General features: G+C 50.8%; 1 protein-coding gene across 1 annotated transcript in view; it reads left to right on the top strand.

Annotated features, from left to right (window-relative positions):
• NOTCH1 (notch receptor 1) overlaps window positions 1-15,950 on the top strand; it is a 97,952-nt gene extending 82,002 nt beyond the window's left edge. The window contains exons 25-34 of the mRNA XM_056860203.1: window positions 142-710; window positions 1,445-1,858; window positions 3,572-3,720; window positions 5,990-6,206; window positions 7,181-7,271; window positions 8,031-8,196; window positions 8,425-8,720; window positions 13,640-13,787; window positions 13,874-13,971; window positions 14,531-15,950. Of these exons, the coding sequence (XP_056716181.1) occupies window positions 142-710; window positions 1,445-1,858; window positions 3,572-3,720; window positions 5,990-6,206; window positions 7,181-7,271; window positions 8,031-8,196; window positions 8,425-8,720; window positions 13,640-13,787; window positions 13,874-13,971; window positions 14,531-15,946 (3,564 nt within the window). The 3' untranslated portion in view covers window positions 15,947-15,950. The remainder of the gene's footprint in view (window positions 1-141; window positions 711-1,444; window positions 1,859-3,571; window positions 3,721-5,989; window positions 6,207-7,180; window positions 7,272-8,030; window positions 8,197-8,424; window positions 8,721-13,639; window positions 13,788-13,873; window positions 13,972-14,530) is intronic.
• Window positions 15,951-17,313: the final 1,363 nt, after the last annotated feature.

The following is a 17,313-nucleotide window of genomic DNA, read 5'->3' as shown; positions in this document are numbered from 1 at the left end:
TGGGCCCTGCGTTGTCCAGTCCAACAGGGCTGAGCTGGGCGGCTGCTCTTGCTAGACAGAATGCCAGGGGGCAAGGTGGCCCGTGGTCCCGATCCCTCTGGGGGGGTTCTGTGTGCTCATGTCCCATTCTTCTGTCCTCAGGGCTTTGAAGGGGCTACTTGTGAAAACGACTCGCGCAGCTGTGGGAGCCTTCGCTGCCTGAACGGCGGGACCTGTGTCTCCACCTCCAAGGGCTCCAAGTGCGCATGCGCGCTGGGCTTCATGGGCCCCGTGTGCCAGTTCCCTCCCAACAGCCCTTGCCACTCGAGTCCGTGCTACAACGGGGGGACGTGTCAGTTTGCCAAAGAGCCACCCCATTATCGGTGCCATTGCCCCGTCAACTTCAATGGGCTCAACTGCCACATCCTGGACTTCGACTTCCCTGGGGGCAAGGGTCAGGACATCCCTCCCACTTCCTTCGAGGAGAAGTGCAAGATCCCGGGGTGTGCCAGCCAAGCGGGAGACAAGTTCTGTGACACCAAGTGCAACAACCACGCCTGCGGCTGGGACGGAGGGGACTGCTCACTCAACTTCAACGGCCCCTGGAAGAACTGCTCCCAGTCCCTGCAGTGCTGGAAGTACTTCAACGATGGGAAATGCGATGCCCAGTGCAACAACCCCGGGTGCCTCTATGACGGCTTTGACTGCCAGAAGGTGGAAGGGCAGTGCAAGTAAGCATGCCCCTCTGGGTCTCAGCCGACAGGAATGGGGAACAGGGTGCGCTTGGGCAGGTGCGGGTGGAAGAAAAAGGGACCCACATGGTGCCTAAAGGAGACCTGTTCTGAGCTGTGAGCCAGGAAACTCCCTATTCACACGTTACCCCTGCCACAGCCTGTCAAGGTGTCCTTGGGCAAGCTGCTCGCTCTCCCTGTTTCAGCCTCAGTCCCCTCTTTGCAGTATGGGGATTAGCCTGCTGACCTGCCTTACAGGGCTGACGGAAGCATCTCTGAGATAGCACTTGGATCATGGCAGATGCTTTGTGGTGTTCAGATAGGGTTACTCAGGTACTTACCAGGGTTTCCCAGTGTGAACATTGGTCATGGTGCACACACTTCCCTGAAAGAGAGCCGGCCCTCTCCATATGGCGGTGTGCTGGCAGAGGGGTTGTGTGTTCCCCTCGGGAGACAGCTGGAAGCCCACCGTGCAGGGTCTGTAGAGCAGAGGACTGATAATTGTGCTGATGCACATTCTAACCATTTGCCTCTATGCAGAGCAAATCCCCTGTTGCTGCGCCAGCATGTGTGTGTGGTGGGGGGAGGGGGAGAGCATTTGGGGCTGCAGTGGCACCCAGATGCAAGCTGAGCCTATGTCTTTGCTAGACTTCCATGAGCTGTGTGAGCTGTGCCCTGCTGACGTGGTGTGGGTTAGCCATGACTGGTTTCTCTTTTCCTTTCAACTTGCCTAGTCCTCTGTATGACCAATACTGCAAGGACCATTTTTCGGATGGCCACTGCGACCAGGGGTGCAACAACGCAGAATGTGAGTGGGATGGCCTGGACTGTGCCAACAATGTGCCCGAGAAGCTTGCAGATGGCACCTTGGTGGTGGTGGTTCTGACTACACCAGAGAACCTGAAGAACAACTCTTTCAACTTCCTGCGGGAGCTCAGTCGTGTCCTACACACCAATGTGGTCTTCAAAAAAGATGCCAAGGGGGAGTACATGATTTTCCCGTACTATGGGAACCCTGAGGAACTGAAGAAGCATCACATTAAGCGGTCAGCAGAGAACTGGTTGGACGTGTCAAGTGCAGTCTTCCAAGTGAAGACTTCCCTCTACTCGAGGGTCACTCGAGAGCTGGACCAGCTGGACATCTATGGGTGAGAGTAGCATCCATGTTGGGTTGGCAGCCAATTTCTAATAGGGCAAAGGCAGAAGGCCCAAATCTCTTTCTCACACCCCCTTTCCAGGGCGGAAAACACCTTTCCCTTTGTGCTTCTTGGCTGCCTGCTTGCATTTGCCTTCTTGTGGCTCTCACACATGCGGCAGCTGCCTGGGGGGCCTGTGCAGACCCACGGGGAGAGGGGGAGGGTTATGGCCAGCCTGTGCTTCTGCTAAGGGAGCGTGGGAAAGGACCTGGCCCAGTGTCTAGAAGAGGCAGGTAAACTGGGATAACAGTTGCTTCAGGAGATGGTGAACTGCAAAAAAGGTAGTTCATTTTTCCTTAAATTCGATGAATGTGCCACACATGAGTAACAGAGATAGAATCATAGAGTTGGAAGGGACCACCAGGGTCATCTAGTCCAACCCCCTGCACAATGCAGGAAATTAACAACTACCTCCCCCCCACATCTCCAGTGACCCCAACCCTCCCCCCACCATGCAGGATCCCACAATCAAAGCACTCCCGACAGATGGCCATCCAGCCTCTGCTTAAAGACCTCCAAAGACGGGGACTCCACCACCCTCCGAGGCAGTGCAATACACCATCGAACAGCCCTCACCATCACGAAGTCTTCCTAATGTTTAGGTGGAATCACTTTTCTATTAGTTTAAATCCATTACTCCGTGTCCTAGTCTCTGGAGCAACAGAGAACAAGCTAGTTCCTTCATCAACATGACATCCCTTCAGATACTTAAACATGGCTATCATGTCTCCCCTCAACCTTCTCCAAACTAAACAAACCCAACTCCCTAAGTCTCTCCTCATAGGGCATGGATTCCAGACCTTTGACCATTCTGGTCGTCCTCCTCTGGACACGCTCCAACTTGTCAACATCCTTCTTAAATTGTGGAGCCCAAAACTGGACACAGTATTCCAAGTGAGGTCTGACCAATGCAGAATACAGTGGTAGTATTACTTCCCTTGACCTAGACACAATACTCTTATTGATGCAGCCCAGAATTGCATTGGCCTTCTTAGCCGCCATATCACACTGTTGACTCATGTTTAGTTTGTGGTCCACTAAGACTCCCAGATCTCTTTCACATGTACTGTTGTCAAGGCAACTATCTCCCATCCTGTACCTGTGCCTTATGTTGTTTCTGCCTAGGTGAAGTACTTTACACTTCTCCCTATTGAAATCCATTTTATTGCTTATGGCCCAGCACTCCAGGCTATTGAGGTCATTCTGAACTCTGACCCTACCCTCCAAGGTATTAACTACCCCTCCTAACTTGGTGTCATCTGCAAATTTGATTAACACGCTCTCTATTCCATCATCCAAGTCATTTATAAAAATATTAAATAGTACTGGTCCCAGGACAGACTCCTGTGACACTGGAGATACAATACAGGTAGGTGAGCTAGCCCAGGGTTTTCTGGGTGCTGGCTAGTAACTTTTAAGGACTTGTTTGCAAAGGCACTGTAGTGGAGCTAGGAGATTAGAGGATCCTGAGGCTGTCATGAAATGCTCTTATTTATTTGTTGAAAATCTTTGTATGCTGCCCCTTCAGAGACCCGCTCGTTGCCAACTCAGGCTGCAGTTGGAGCCAGAGTGTGGTTTTGGGTGGTTGGTTTAGTCTGCTGTAGGGTCTCCCCCATCACTCAGAGTGTTGCTTCTTGCCTCCCCTTATTTTTTCAAAAATGGCAGCTCCATTGTCCACTTGGAGATCGACAACCGCCAGTGCATCCAGTCCTCCTCGCAGTGCTTCCAAAGCACCACTGATGTCGCGGCCTTCCTTGGCGCCTTGGCCTCTCTTGGCAACTTGGACATCCCTTACAAAATTGAAGCTGTTAAGAGTAAGTTCAGCAAATGGATTTTCTTGATTTTATATATTTGTAGATTGTTCCCACTCTCCAATAATGGTAGCTTAAGTACGTAATCACTGATAGACAGACAGACAGACATGGAACTAGGGGGGAAAGTTATAACAAGTCAAGAGCAGCGATTTTATCTTTAAACTGCAGTTAATATCAACTGCATTACCAGCCATAGACGCAGGATGGAAAACATAACAGCAGTGTAGGCCAAGAAAAAGAGGCAAAGAAGTCAACGCATCAATACAATTCCTGTGAGATCAATAAAGCCTAAAGTGTAGATGGTTCAGTGCCAGGCAGACCAGACCACTGTGGGGAGGAGGGCATTCCAGAGATGAACACATGAAGTCAGCCCTTCAGTCAATCAGGGGCACCTGGTCACCTCTGACAGGCAGTGGCTCTGCAGGGTCTCAGGCAGAGCAAGGCCCCTGCCCCCCCTGGACCTGCCGCCAGAGCCTTTTACCTGGAAATGCATGGGATTGGCCTGAGACCTTGAGCACCCAGCTCTGAAGGTGGAGACAGGCAGCCCAGGGTAGCTGATAGACAGGCTTCTCCAGACACGCCCAGGCAACTTCGGGCTTCCTCAGTAAGAGCCGGGACATCACATCATCATGCCCAGAAACAAATAGTCATGGGCCTTCTGACTGGGGAGGGGGGCAAATGACTAGCACCCCACTTACCTCTTGGAAAGTTGTACGTTTGCATCTCCGGCTGCCTTGTTTGGGCTGGCCGCTTCCTCCCCGTCCAGGTTTCAGCTTCGGCAGCAATGCCAAATGGTTCCCTGTAGATCTGGTGGACTTAAAGTTGGTTTTGGCTGGCAAATGACCACAAACGGACACAAAACATTGTACCAGCTTTCAAAGCAGAACTTTTCATCTGGCTAAATGTCAAACTTTTTAAAAAATTAATGTGGGGGAGCAGATTTTTCAGGTCATTATGTTGATGTTAGCACCTGGTCTTTCTGGCATTCTCTATAAAATGCTTGTTGGGCCGGTCATTTCACTTTACTACTAGTTTTAGGATATAGCACAATCTCTGGAAAGAATCAGGAAGTAATGTAGTCCACTCATTGTCTGCTGATTGAAAATACAAAAGGCAGCAAAAGTCCATCCAGATTCCTCTCAAATTCTAGACAAGACATACAATTCCCTTTAAGGCTGAGAGCAGAAGGGGGCAGCTGGTGTTTGTATAAACGGTGCTGGGGATTAAATAAAAAAGGTGATGCACAGGGGCTTTTTCTTTTTTTGCCATCGTGTCACAACTCACTTATGGTGGCCCCGGGTGGGGTTTTCAAGGCCAGAGACGGAAGAGAGGTGGTTTGCCATCGCCTGCCTTTGCATAATGAGCCTGGACTTCCAGGGCTGACCCTGCTTCACTTCTGAGATCTGACGAGTTCGGGCAAGCCTTGGGCCATCCAGTCAGGGTGCACAAGGCATAGGGCTCAGTTGAAGTCGAAATGAGCAGTTTATGCCAGTCCTGGTCACAAGATTCAAAAGGGAGAATGTCCTAATAATAGTTTAACTGGATAAATGATCCATTTAAAAATAACTGTTAATGTAGACCTTTGATTATCCCAGCCATTAAATGCTTCTCCAGGTATAAAGAAAACAAAACTCTGCATCTCATGACATTCTGGTAGGCAAATCTGGACCAAGTCTTAGCCAATCAGATTTGCTTGGTCTTGTTTGTATATAGTAAAACCATGTTGAATAATTAGCAGCCTGTTTTAAAGAAGCAAACTCTGACTCTGGCTCATTAAAATATTTTTTCTTTTCTTTTAAAAGTTTTGCTTCTCATCCAGAGCATCTTTCTGAACCATTCCTGCTGGGGAAAAGGGGCATGAGGAGCCCCCCCCCCCCGCAAGTCCTCTCAATCGATCTGTGAGAGGCAAAGTGTTGAAGTTTGCATCTTCCAAATCCCCCCTCAATCCTTCCGACTTAACCGCTCAATGCGAATGCAATGATTTTGAAGTTTGCTAATCCTTTTCCCCTTAAAGGAGAAAGGGAGGGAAGCTTTCTTCCCCAGCGCAGCAGCACAACCTGCCAAGAGTTTGCAATTCTGATGAACGGCAGAGAAAATTACCTTTTTTTTTCCAGGAGAGCTTTGGAGGAGTTGGGGGGGGGGGCAGAATTAGATAAGCCGGAAAGACCGTTATTAACTAATTTTGCTTCATTTTGTTTCTGTCTCTGGCTTGATATGCAGCTTAACTCCCCGTGCTCCGTGTGCACCCTGCTTTTTTTGTGTTTTGCAGGTGAAATTGCCGATCCCCCAGGGAGCGCTCCGTGGTATCTCATGTACGTGGTCGTGTCTACTCTCATTCTCCTGATAGTTGTTGGCGTCGGAGTATTAGCATCCCGCAAGCGACGGAGAGAACATGGACAGCTTTGGTTTCCCGAGGGCTTCAAAGTGACAGAGTCGAGCAAGAAGAAACGACGGGAGCCCCTTGGGGAGGATTCTGTGGGGCTGAAGTGAGTGACCCCTTCATTTACTCTGTTAAAGGCCACAGAGCAGAACCCCCTCCCTTGGCTGCCCTGGGGGGTGTTTTTATTTCCATACCGGGTATATGTAGTGTGAGATTTATTCTATTTAATTACTTTATTATGAATAATAATTTTGAATTTTATCCCACCCTGCCTGCAAGCAGCTCAGCACCACACTTCCTTCCCCTTTATCATCACAACAACCCTGTGGGGTAGGGTGGGAGACAGTGACTGGCTCCAGGTCACCAGTGCGCTTGCTGGTTTCCAACACTCTTGTTCTTGATTCCTTGCCACTCTTTGGCATGTAAAAGGTCAATACATCTTTCCTGTGAGAAATACATGACAGGAAGGCGTACATGTGGAGAAAGAGAGGGTGGGAGTAGCGGTTCAGAGACCTCCTCTGTGTCTGGTTTCAGGGTATATTTTTGGAAGCTGTTTCAAACTTGTTGTGAGGTATGTGAGGGATTGTTGTGATCTGGGTTGGGTGGGGTCTGTTGTCCAGACCTACATTTGGGCTTCGGCTTTTACTCTTTTTCCTTCTCGTCTTCTCAGTTGTTGGGTGGAAGAGGGAACTCTGGCAGCTACCACTTTCTCACCCTCGCAAGAGAAGCTGCCCCTGGCAGAATTCCCTCTTCTTCACATCTCTCCAGAGGCCTCCTTTCTCTCTCTTTTGCTCTCTTCCTTCTCAGTATTGTGTTCTTCTCTGTTGGAAATGTGGACAGCTGTAGCTCTGCTTTAGGGCGCCTCCTTTCCATCCCAGATCTCTGGTGCTCTCTTGTAGTTCACAGTTCTGTTGGAGGAGATCTGTGAATGTGCTGTAGGAAATAAACAGTTTCTGATTATTATTTTTTAAACGGACTTTAATTTCCTCATCTGACTTTGGTGACAAAGATCATCGTTAACTCCGTGGCTTTTCTCACAGTGGCTTTCATTCCCGTGCCTCTCTTTTTGCTCTTATAAAGACCCGTGAAGCCCATGTCTAACGGCACTCTGATGGATGACAACCAGAACGAATGGGGTGATGAAGAAACATTAGACACGAAGAGGTTTAGGGTAAGCTGGTGGAAGAGCTTTGCATTGCTTTCTGGTCCATGTGAGAAGGAAGAGATGTGCCAGCGTTTGCCCATCTGCTCTGGTTGGTGGGCAAACATCACCAGTTGCTCGTTTCTCCTCCCACAGACTTGGGGAATAGGGATTAGGGACAAATACCAGGGGCTTTGAGATTGATGTCCCGGCACATAGCCCTGGCATATGGACACTGAGGTGGACCTTGTGAATCTATTCTGCAAAAAGTGGTGCTGTTCTCCTGCCAGCAGTGGTTGGTGGCACCAGAAGGTTCTTAGGGCCACCATTAGGGTGGACCTAGCGTTTTATGACCAGACACTCGGGGGGCTTTTGAGAAAAGGGAACGAGGGGAAGATGAGGAGTCAGTCAGGAATTGCCAGTTGTCTGGCTTTGCCATCTCTGCTCAGCTGTCCACCTGCCTGTTGTGGAATTCAGCATTGTGAGAGGCATGGATTGGAAAACACATTTCTCATACTCATCGATTGGCCCTCATGCTCCCATTCTCCTTTGCCTCAGGCTTACTGGCCAGACAGTTTCCCCAGAATTTCAACATGTATGAAAACTTGACAGTGCAGAATGTGCTGTGGGTTTTCTGGTTACAACATTTGCAGTTTTGTATTTGATCTTGTACTTCCTTGTGCAAGAGGTATGCAGTCCAGATTTCCTCCGAGCCATGTGCACAGGAGAATGGTGCATGGCTGTCTTAAGTTCCGTGTATCATCACTTGCCCCTTGACTCCTTGTCCAGGTGGAGGAGCAGGCCATGCTGCCAGACGTGGATGACCATACTGACCATAGGCAGTGGACACAGCAGCACCTGGATGCGGCTGACCTGCGCATTTCCTCCATGGCTCCCACTCCTCCGCAAGGGGAAATCGATGCAGATTGCATGGATGTCAATGTTCGAGGACCAGGTAGAGAGGAGCCCTGCCCCTTTTTCTTTGATTTTGTTGTGGAAGGAGAACCTCTCTGAGCCTTTGGCCCTTCCCCTTTCTAGGCCAATAATCGTGTCTTTGAGAGTAGAGACACCATGACTTCTAAAAACAAATGTGTTGGCAATAGAGATGGGTGGCTTGCGTCTTGCAAGCCAGGGCTCCGTGGGGGAGGCCGTGCTTCTGACGGAGGTTCCCCTGCCTTTTCAGATGGATTCACTCCACTGATGATTGCCTCGTGCAGTGGAGGAGGGCTGGAAACGGGCAACAGCGAGGAGGAGGAGGATGCCCCAGCGGTCATTTCAGATTTCATCTACCAGGGGGCCAGCTTGCACAATCAGACAGACCGCACGGGAGAGACAGCGCTCCATCTGGCTGCACGCTACTCCCGCTCGGATGCTGCCAAGAGGCTTCTGGAAGCCAGTGCTGATGCCAACATCCAGGACCACATGGGCAAGACACCTCTCCATGCTGCTGTGTCGGCGGATGCTCAGGGTGTCTTCCAGGTGAGAACAGCTCAGTGCTCCCAGGTCTCGGGGTGGGGTGGGGGTTGGCTCTCCTGCCCTTCCACATCAATGCTGTGCTGACTGGCCGTAGCCTTGAGCGCTCTGCTGCTCCTGCCTTGGCTCTTCTGAGCCAAAAGGAACATGCTGAACTCTTCGGATTCCAGCAAGCAGAGCAAGGCCTGAGCTGCAGCAGGCCCAGCTGCGGAGCTAAGCAGGGCACACCGTGTCTGGGGACATGGGCGCCCTTCTTTTTGAATCATGTAACCTTGCCCACAAGCTCTCGGAGTGGTGTACAAAAATGTAAACACCCCCCCCCCCCCAAGTACAAAAAGACTAACAAAACCAGTAAGTCAAGACAAAACTCGGCTTAAGCTGTCTGTGGCAGCCAAACATGCCTACCTAAAATGTCAGATTTTAATCAGCTCCCTTGGGGTCCCACACTGTTTAGGGCTCCTAAGGTTTGGATTGAGGAGACCCTGATTACTGGATGCCCTTTGGCCTGGCAAGCAAAGTTCAGGGCTGGTGGTTCTGTAGCTGGACCAGGAGCCAGCAAGGAGAGAGAGTGGCCTGGGCAGATGGTGCCAGGAGGGTCTTTGCTTTCTAGCTGCCCATGACTGACCTGGGAGAGCTTGACCAGTCAGAGGGTAGGAGATGCAGCAGTACTAGTAAAAGTAGCACGTGCCTGTGTGTTGTTTGGACAAAGACTTTGCTTCCACATCCAAAGCAATCGATCTCCGGAGCCCAATGCTGACACTGGGATAAAATTCTGTCTGGGCAATGCGGTTCCATGCCCGACTTGGGGAGTGTGCGATGCTTGTACTTTTGGGAAATGCCTCTGATGTCTGATAAGGCCACTAAGCAAGGAGTCTTGGCTCTGAGTCTGCTGCTTCCTCCACCAAACCACTGGCATTTTCAGCTGCATGTGTGGAGACTGAGCCCAACAGCTGTGCAGAAGGCCATGCCAATGGGTGGCATTTTTCCCGCTTGCCACCTTTCGGAGGTCCAAGCCGCGGGTGCTCTCCTCTCTCTCCGCAGGGCAGTGGGCTCTTTCACGCAGGAAAGGTGTGACTTGGGCTGGGCTACGAGGCATTTCGCTCTTCTCCTGGAAGCCAAGTCTTCTTCCTGAACAGTTACGGGCTCCCTCTGGCTTGCTCAGGCCTCTCTCTGCCTGTGGGCCAGGGTTTAAACAGGGTTTAGGGCTGCCTGGGTACAGTTTGGGCTTTTGCCCTGAATGGACACCCAGATCACCACGTGGCCATTCCCCAATGTCCTTCTACCTTTTTCCTGCTTTGGAGAATGATCCCTCAGCCCGGTTGTTGCCCCTGTTCTGCACTGGGTGTGTGAGAGGTGAATGCTTGGAGTCCTTTGCTGACAAGTACTGAGGCTGCCTTTTTCACTCCCAAGAGTGGGGAACAGGTTGTGACCTGGAGCTGTAGTGGTGGACCAGAGTTTCCTTGCAGGCCGGCCCCCTCCCTGGCTTGGAGTGGCCTTTGAACACATGAAGCTGCCTTGTGCTGAAGTTGCCCCTTGGTCCTTCAAGGCCCTTCTTGTCTGCTCTGGCTAGCAGCTGGTGTCTGTGTTCTCAGAGGCTTTGCACATCTCTTACCTGGTCCTTTGAAGTGGAGATGCTTGCAACTGAACTTGGGACCTTCTGCAAGCAAAGCAGATTCTCTGCTGCGGAGCCATGCCCCCCCCCCCCTGTTGTTGCGCCAGTTTTCCCACAGCTGTTGCTTGGGCTCATATTGCTCAGCCTGTTCCCTGGCTGAAGGCTGAGGTTTTCCTTGGGATGCATGACAGAACCTTTGGCTGATGTTGGGGTTCGTAGAGACTTCTCCCCTTCTGCCCCCTCTACCCCGAGACCCGTGTCAGAGTATTGAGGATCTGAGGCTGAAAGGAGTGCAGATGTACCATAACCTGGACGGTGTCCTCATTGTGCACCATCATGACCGGAGGATCTAAGGAACACCAAGCTAGCAACGGCTTCGCTCCTGGAGACCAAGAAGCCCTACGAGGAACAGCTGAGGGGGTTGGGAATGTTCAGTCTGGAGGAGGTAGAGGGGGCCATGATTGCTCTCTTGAAGGATTTGAAGGGCTGTCACTTAGAGGAGGGCAGGGAGCTGTTCCTGTTAACAGTAGACTCTCAATAATGGGTATAAATTATGGTCGGAAAGGTACCAGCTGGACATTAAGAACAATTTTTTCACAGTGAGAGTAGTTCAGCAGTGGAATTGGCTGCCTAGGGAGGGGGGTGAGCTCCCCCTCTCTGGCAGTCTTCAAGCAGCGGCTGGACAAACACTACTTGTCAGGGATGCTCTAGGCTGATCCTACATTGAGTAGGGGGTTGGGCTAGATGGCCTGTATGGCCCCTTCCAACTCTTATCATTCTAAAATCATGACTTTTGTGAACAACTGGAAGAAGAGACAGCAGATCCCCAAGCGACACATCCTACACTTGGGCATCCTCACTGATGCCCTCCTCTCCAGGGTATTCCTATCCAAGGCCAGAGGGGACAAGCTCATCATCGTGTTGTTGAACATACAAGAGAAGCCTGACTGCCGCCTCAGTATCCTCTCACAACTGATGGTCACCCTGGGGGGTGCCATGACCTTGGTTCCGTGGGGCCAGTTCCATCTTCATAGCCTGCAGAGTTTCCTTTGGCTGTAGCAACATCTCTTAAAGTCTGAGAGGGACATTCAGTCATCCCCAGTGGCCCGTAGATGGTCAAAATACCCCTGGTTTGGGGACCGTGTCAAACTCCCTGCTGCAGCTGCTCTTGTCAGCCAGGGCCCCTCCCTGTACCAAAAGCCAGAAGCTCTTCACTCAGACACCTGGCGGCTGAAAGGGTTGCAGCTAGGAGTTTTAAGCTTTTCCGAGTAGGTGTTTGGCACAGGTTTTTCTGCCTGGTGTTTAACCACTTGTTTTAGAAACATTAGTTAGGGCTCTGCTTGAGCCCTTTTGGGAAGCTTCCCTTGTTTTTCCATCTGTCAAGGTGGCTTTCTTGGTTGCAGTAACCTCGGCCAGGAAAAAGTCAGAGTTAGCTGCATTGTTAGTCTTTTGCATTATCCATCCGGGCTATGTGGTTCATCTCAAAGATCCTTCTTTGGTTCCCAGGGTTAACGCTTGCTTTCATAGAGCCTGGCTTGCCCTCTTTCTGTCTCAAGCTGAGTCACCCTAAGGAGAGGGATTGACATTCTTTTAGAGGTACGGTTTATCTCAGAAGGGACCTTAGAACAGGGGTGGGGAACCTTTTTTCTGCCAAGGGCCATTTGGATATTTATAACATTATTCACGGGCCATACAAAATTATCAACTTAAAAATTAGCCTGCTATATTTGGTCAAACATTTAGCCAAGAGGCACGACCGCAGACGGCTCCAAGTGTCTGCCACGTAGAGTGACTCACTTATGAGCTCTGCTGTCCCCAGCTGGGCCTGAGAGATTCAGGCAGGGCAGCAAACACAAGACGGAGTGAGCGACAAGCCACTCGGGGCTTGTAGGCGAAGGAGCCCGGTCCAGTAACGCCCCAATTCAGCACTTTCCTGCCTTACACGTCTTTTGCAGGACTTAGAGGGGAAAGAACCAGAAGGGAGAGGGGGTACCGACCAAGCCGACAGCTGTCCCAGATGACCCCCTCCGCGCGGGCAAGCAGGCATCCAACGGGTGGCGTACTCGCCCACCTGGTGGCACAGGATGGTCTTTGTACCAGCCGGGCATAGCCATCCAGCCGCACGCCAGAGTTGCTCCTGCTCCGCATGGTCGGGGCCGGATTCTACAGCCGGCTCCTGCTACCTCCAGGGATGAAATGAGGACACACTGGCTAAGCGCCCCCATGGATTCTGGCCCTGCCCCCTTTAACCCCTCCATTGTCGCCACTTCCACCCTCAGCCCTCTTGTAGTACAGAGGGAATACGTTTCTCCATGGCCCAGGTGGGAAAGGGTTAACACAGTTTCTTGGGTGGTCCTAGCAGCTCCATAACTACCGACTCGTCTGCAAGGGGGGGAAAGGTTCCTTTTTTCGGCAAAACAAACTCACATCCGCCTTGAATAGAGGCTATTCCTGTCTGCGGGAGGGGGCAGATCGCCAGATCCTTCTGAGCTAGAGATCTGCCAGGACCCACGAAGGACCAGACGAAATGATTTTGCGGGCCGTCTATGGCCCGTGGGCCTGACGTTCCCCACCCAATTTAGAAGACCCCCTTTTCTCTTCCTCATGTGTAGAGTGAGTGGAATGGGCAGTAGGACCCCCACAGTCTCCATGGCTTCAAGTTCAGATCTGTAAGGCCACCGGTCTCCTCTATGGAAGGGGAGCATTCTTGGGGGCAGCTGTCTCCCAGGCAATCGGTTCTCATGCTTCCATTGAAGACCATTGTGTACAGCAGCTACCTGATCCTCTCAACACACATTTACTAGGCACTGTGAGATTAACTTTTGTGCTTCAGCTGAAGCAGCCTTTGTTATTAGGCTCTTTTCCTTCACATCTGTATCTTGTTCCTGCACAGGCTTTGAATACTTCCCATGGCCTGGACCAGTGACAAGTGTGGACAACAGAGATTTTGCCTACCTAGTGAATTCTCCTTCTGTTCATTTGCCTGAAAGTGGTCCAAGGGCTAACCAACTGGTGGAATCAGGGTGCTTAGACTAGCTGGGGGTAGCTCTTTTCCACAGACTAATTTTCTGTCAGGACAGGATCCAGTTTGTTTTATCTGCTGAGGTAGTCATAACTGGCTTTACGGGGAAGGAGGGGGTGTTTCCTAGGCCAACCCTGGTCAAGAGTGTTTGTCTCTCTCTGTAATCTTGAGGACTGTCAGGAGAATAAGTAGAAGTAGAGTATATCAGGTAAGCAAATTCTTCAGTCTGCCTCCGTCCATAATAAGATAGCAAATAACTGAGAGACTGCTTTCCCTCTCTTTCTGGGACAGATTCTGATCCGGAACAGAGCCACAGACCTGGATGCACGCATGCATGATGGGACGACGCCTTTGATCTTGGCTGCCCGCCTGGCTGTGGAGGGCATGCTGGAGGACCTCATCAACTGCCATGCAGACGTCAACGCAGTGGATGATCTAGGTATTGGCATCACCAAGGAGTGGAGGGGATGCCGGAAGGGGTGGCTCCCCCAGCGCCCTCCTTCACCCATGTCTCTTTGTCCCCAGGAAAGTCTGCTCTGCACTGGGCTGCGGCCGTGAATAACGTGGAAGCTGCAGTCGGGTTGCTGAAAAACGGGGCCAATAAAGACATGCAGAACAACAAGGTAGGGGTTCAGCCATGAGTTGGGCCACACAGCAGAAGTTCCTCTGGGAGGGAGGGAGGGAGGGAGGGAGGGGGAAGACAGTTCGTAGCAGTGTCTGTACCAAATGGATGCAAATAAGGCTGGTGGAATAGGAGCAGTTTTCCCAGGGCAGAGATCTAAGGGCTTGGATCACACTATGCTGAGGATTGGGCTGGGGCGCCCCCCCGCTGGGGTTCTCTGGACAGTCAGCTCAAACGGTGAGGGATGCCTGGAGAACAACAGGGAGTCACTGCAGTTCCACTTTTGGTGTATTTCACTGGGTGAATGTATTTCAAGCTATAATTCAGTCTGCAAGTGAGCCAAGATGGGAATAAATTTAAATACATGGCAGATAGCCTGGTGAGACAAACGGGACACTTTATTTTGAGTTCCTCAGAGACTTTCCTTTAAATTACAGAATCAACGTTCAAAAGTAAAACACCTTCTTAATTACTTTCCCTTTCCCATCTGCCTCAAATTTCTTTTTTTAATCCTGCTGCTTTGAGGGAGGAGATTTAAGCCCTTTTCCCTGTGCTTCCAGGAGGAGACCCCTCTGTTCCTGGCAGCCAGAGAAGGGAGCTATGAAACCGCCAAGGTTCTCCTGGAACACTTTGCCAACCGTGACATCACAGACCACATGGATCGCCTGCCACGTGACATTGCCCAAGAGCGCATGCACCATGATATTGTTCGCCTGCTGGATGAATACAACTTAGTGCGAAGCCCACCTTTGCACAGTGGGTCTATGGGGGCTCCCACCCTCTCTCCGCCCCTGTGCTCGCCCAGCAGTTACATTGGCAACCTGAAGCCTGCTCTCCAGGGTAAGAAGGCCAGGAAGCCGAGCACCAAGGGGTTCAGCTGCAATGGGAAAGAGTCCAAGGACCTCAAGGCCCGCAGAAAGAAGTCACAAGATGGGAAAGGGTGCCTGCTGGACAGCTCCAGCGTCCTCTCACCAGTGGACTCCTTGGAGTCTCCCCGTGGGTACCTGTCGGACGTGGCCTCCCCTCCCTTAATGACTTCACCCTTCCAGCCATCTCCCTCCATGCCTCTCAACCACCTGCCTGGCATGCCTGATGCCCATATGAGCATGAACCACCTCAACATGGCAGGCAAGCAAGACATGCCCATGGGCGCCAGCCGGATGCAGCCTTTCGAAGCAGTGCCCCCACGTCTCTCCCACTTACCTGTCTCCAGCCCAAATACCCTCATGAGCAGTACGCCATTGAGTTTCACAGTGAGCGGGGGTCCCAGCCTGAATGGACAATGTGATTGGCTGAACAGGCTGCAGAACGGCATGGCGCAGAACCAGTACAATGCCATGCGGAATGGCATCCAGCAAGGGGCACATCAGCAAAACCAAGGTCTGCAGCATGGGCTGATGACCTCCCTGCACAATGGCCTGCCCACCACCGCCTTGTCCCAGATGATGAGCTACCAGGCCCTCCCCAACAGCCACCTGCCGGCCACCTCGCAGCCCCACTTGCTGCAGGCTCAGCAGCTGCCACAGATCCAGCCACAGCAAAACATGCAGCAGCAGCCCCACAGTGCCCCCTCAAACGCTAGCACCCACATCAGCCAAAACTTCCTTGGGAACGAGCTGAGCCAGCCCGACATGCAGCAAGCGACCGGTGGTGCTTTGGCCATCCACCCCATTATGCCTCAAGATACCCAGATCCTTGCCACCTCCCTGCCATCCACCCTCACCCAGCCAATGACAACCACTCAATTTCTCACCCCACCTTCTCAACACAGCTACTCCTCCCCGTTGGACAACACTCCCAGTCACCAGCTTCAGGTGCCCGACCACCCTTTCCTGACACCTTCCCCGGAGTCACCAGACCAATGGTCAAGCTCGTCTCCTCACTCCAACCTGTCCGATTGGTCAGAAGGCATCTCGAGCCCTCCTACCAGTATGCCCTCGTCACAAATGGGACACATCCCAGAAGCCTTCAAGTAAAGGGGGGGGGGGGTAATCTCAAAACCTCACAGCAAGAGTGACTTGGAGAGTGTTCTCTTCTGGCGGAGATGCTCAAAGTTGGACTGGAGCTATCCTTTTTTTTAAAAAAAAATGTTTTTACATGCAAAGTAAGAGAATGTTTTAATTTTGTTCTTTTTTAGTATTTATTTATGTACTTATTTTACATGAAAACACTGCCTTTTTATTTATATGTCCTGTTTTTTGCTGTGTTCCAAGAAATATAACATCTGTTAATGGGGCTTGAGGTTTTTCCCCTTGCTTTTTAAACTTTTTGTATCCTATTGTGTGTATGTGTGTTGGGAAGGTTTTCCGCTATAAAGCTGTAAGCAAAAGATTGTTATAAAATGCCACTTATTTATTGATGAGGGGTTGTTTTTACTATTGTTTTTTAAACTCTGAAAAGTTTAAGGGGGGGAGAGAGCTGTTGAAAATATTACCTGTTTAAGGAAAACTGATACATTTGAATTGATTTTTTAAAAACAAGCTTAAAATGTTTTCCAGACTGATGTTGGAAATGTTAAGGTGCCAGCTTTGCATCTTTGTTTAAAGGTTTCAGTATTACAGAGCTGAGTGTACATTTTGTCTCTTTGCTAATAGCACATCTTGCTCTTTTATTTATTTTTAAGTGCTGCCTATGATCAAAAATCAGGATCGCAGGTTCTAAGCTACAAATGAAAACCATGTGCTCCACCCCACCCACCCCCTCCCAAAAGGACTTGTGCCCAAGCTTGTGAAATAATCAAACCAGAAAACCTGTGGATTAGTTTGTGGTGAAGAGGAACTTGGCTGCACCGTTCTCTGGAGAGGTGTTGCCTGAGTTGTAATGTTATTTTTAAATGCTGCAACCTTTTAAATGTGTTTTTTTGAGAACCACGTCCTCATTATTAAAGGACCAGGAAAATGCCAGTCATGACTGCAGGCATAGATAATATGGAGGAGGAGGACTTGGATGTTGAAATGACCAGGGTCGGGGAGGAGGCTTGCATCATTGAGAAACACCTTTTAATACCCCCCCTCCATACACACACATGCACAAGATCTCTGTTGGAGACAGCCAGATCTCCACTGTCAGCCATAGGGGGTTGGAAAGGTGTACACCTTAGGAGGATGAAGCCGGAACCTGCTCTGGTGACCCCAGCCATTAAGACTCAAGCCTGTTCTGCCTGTTCTTAGCCCCATCTTGAGTGCTGCTTTATGGCCACACTGTTGCATGATGGAACATTGCAGCCCAGATTCAGGGGGCGAGGGGAGCAGAGCCTGTGCGGAAAGGCACCACTGTATTGTGCAGCAGCCTGGTTGAAAATGTCATGGCAATTTCCAACTTCCTGTCAAAGAGGCAGTCTGCC

Source organism: Euleptes europaea, chromosome 14 (genome assembly GCF_029931775.1).
Source record: "Euleptes europaea isolate rEulEur1 chromosome 14, rEulEur1.hap1, whole genome shotgun sequence".
NCBI classification, from domain to species: Eukaryota; Metazoa; Chordata; class Lepidosauria; order Squamata; family Sphaerodactylidae; genus Euleptes; species Euleptes europaea.
This window is presented reverse-complemented; position numbering and strand designations above follow the sequence as displayed.